The sequence below is a fragment of the Orbicella franksi genome, chromosome 2, assembly GCF_964199315.1.
Source record: "Orbicella franksi chromosome 2, jaOrbFran1.1, whole genome shotgun sequence".
In the NCBI taxonomy this organism is placed as follows: Eukaryota; Metazoa; Cnidaria; class Anthozoa; order Scleractinia; family Merulinidae; genus Orbicella; species Orbicella franksi.
Window position 1 is genome coordinate 1,678,354 of NC_138146.1, and position 1,286 is coordinate 1,679,639.

Consider the following 1,286-nt stretch of genomic DNA (forward strand, 5'->3'; position numbering starts at 1 on the left):
CTGTACAAACACTCTCCTCTATTAAGATTTGTCACTTTTTGTTCACACCACAAATCTCTCTTGGCAAGGCTACCCTGTTGGACCGAGCTGTGCCAAATGCAAGGGTTTTTCTTTCTTCTAATTCTAAACAGAGCTACCGAAGTGTAATAGTTGTCCATGAAGGCATAAGATCCCTTATCTGGATAAGGTTGCAGCACAGACGTAACTGCCTTCCTTTCTAAGTCTTTCTGTACTTCATTATTCTCTTTGCCCGTATAAATCTTGCTATTCAACACAGCCACTGGTGGATTCTGCAAGGGTGAAAGCCTTTATACCAAATCGTCCCGGGTTTATAGGGATAAACTGCCTGAAGTGTGCTTTGCCTTTGAACTTAATTAAAGTCTCATCTATGGCAAGTTGTCGCTCAGGGGTGTACACTTCCTGAAACCTTGCCATGGTTAAATGTAGGAAAGGCTGTATTTTGTACAGTTTGTAGTCTGCGGAGTCACACGGGGGAGCACGGGTGTAGTCAGCAAAGTGCAGGTACCGCAAAATTTGAAAGAATCAAGTCCAGTACATCAAAGATGGGAAGAAAGGAGAACTTAGGACAGGATCAGTACTCAGTAAGAATTAAGGTTTGGTTTAGTAATCAACGTCATATTTAGGTACAGACTAATCCAGGCCTTCATTTCACTTTCTGTAACCGGATACCATACAGAGCTTTTTGCTGGCCCTCTCTTTTGTTCGGCATATAAATTAGTCTGTCTCGTCCTTGAGGTGCTGTTTCGATGCTGATTCAGCCTTTGCTTGTATGGTATCTTCTCTCTTGACCAACTCCTCGATTAGTGATTGCTTCTCCGTTAACTCTTCCACAGAAATCCCACTTGCCTTCTCTTCCTCGCTCATCCTTTTGCTGAACTTTTTGCGGAGAAGGTCCCACTGCTCGCGTACAGCTTTTTTATCCTTCAGTTGGAATTTTGGACAGTGGATTTCATTCAGACTGTCAACTATCGCTTCCCAAGCCAGTCCACGAGTGGGAATTCCTTTCTTTGTTCTAAGAACTTTTCTTGCGAGCATTTCTCTCAGAAAAAGCACATCATGTTCTTCGCTCTACTCCATAGGCCGAGTTGCTGTTGTTTTGTTGCCTCTGAGACATATTCTGCTGCTGCGTGGTCTTTGTTTATCAGTGGGTGTCAGACCAGACTTGTAGTGCTCTCCAACAGCCAGGACAAGCCCTTTTAGCTTTCCTTGGACTGTTCTAGCTCCCCCATTGCAAAGTGTAACAGCAACAGCGCAAGCTGTCAAGA

The 1,286-nt window shown here is 44.0% G+C and overlaps 1 protein-coding gene across 1 annotated transcript; it reads right to left on the reverse strand.

The window, feature by feature from the left end:
* Positions 1 to 735: 735 nt before the first annotated feature.
* Positions 736 to 1,056, reverse strand: LOC145475256 (uncharacterized). The gene has a single exon (XM_081455243.1). It carries the CDS (start codon positions 1,054 to 1,056, stop codon positions 736 to 738), a length of 321 nt encoding a protein of 106 aa, XP_081311369.1.
* Positions 1,057 to 1,286: the final 230 nt, after the last annotated feature.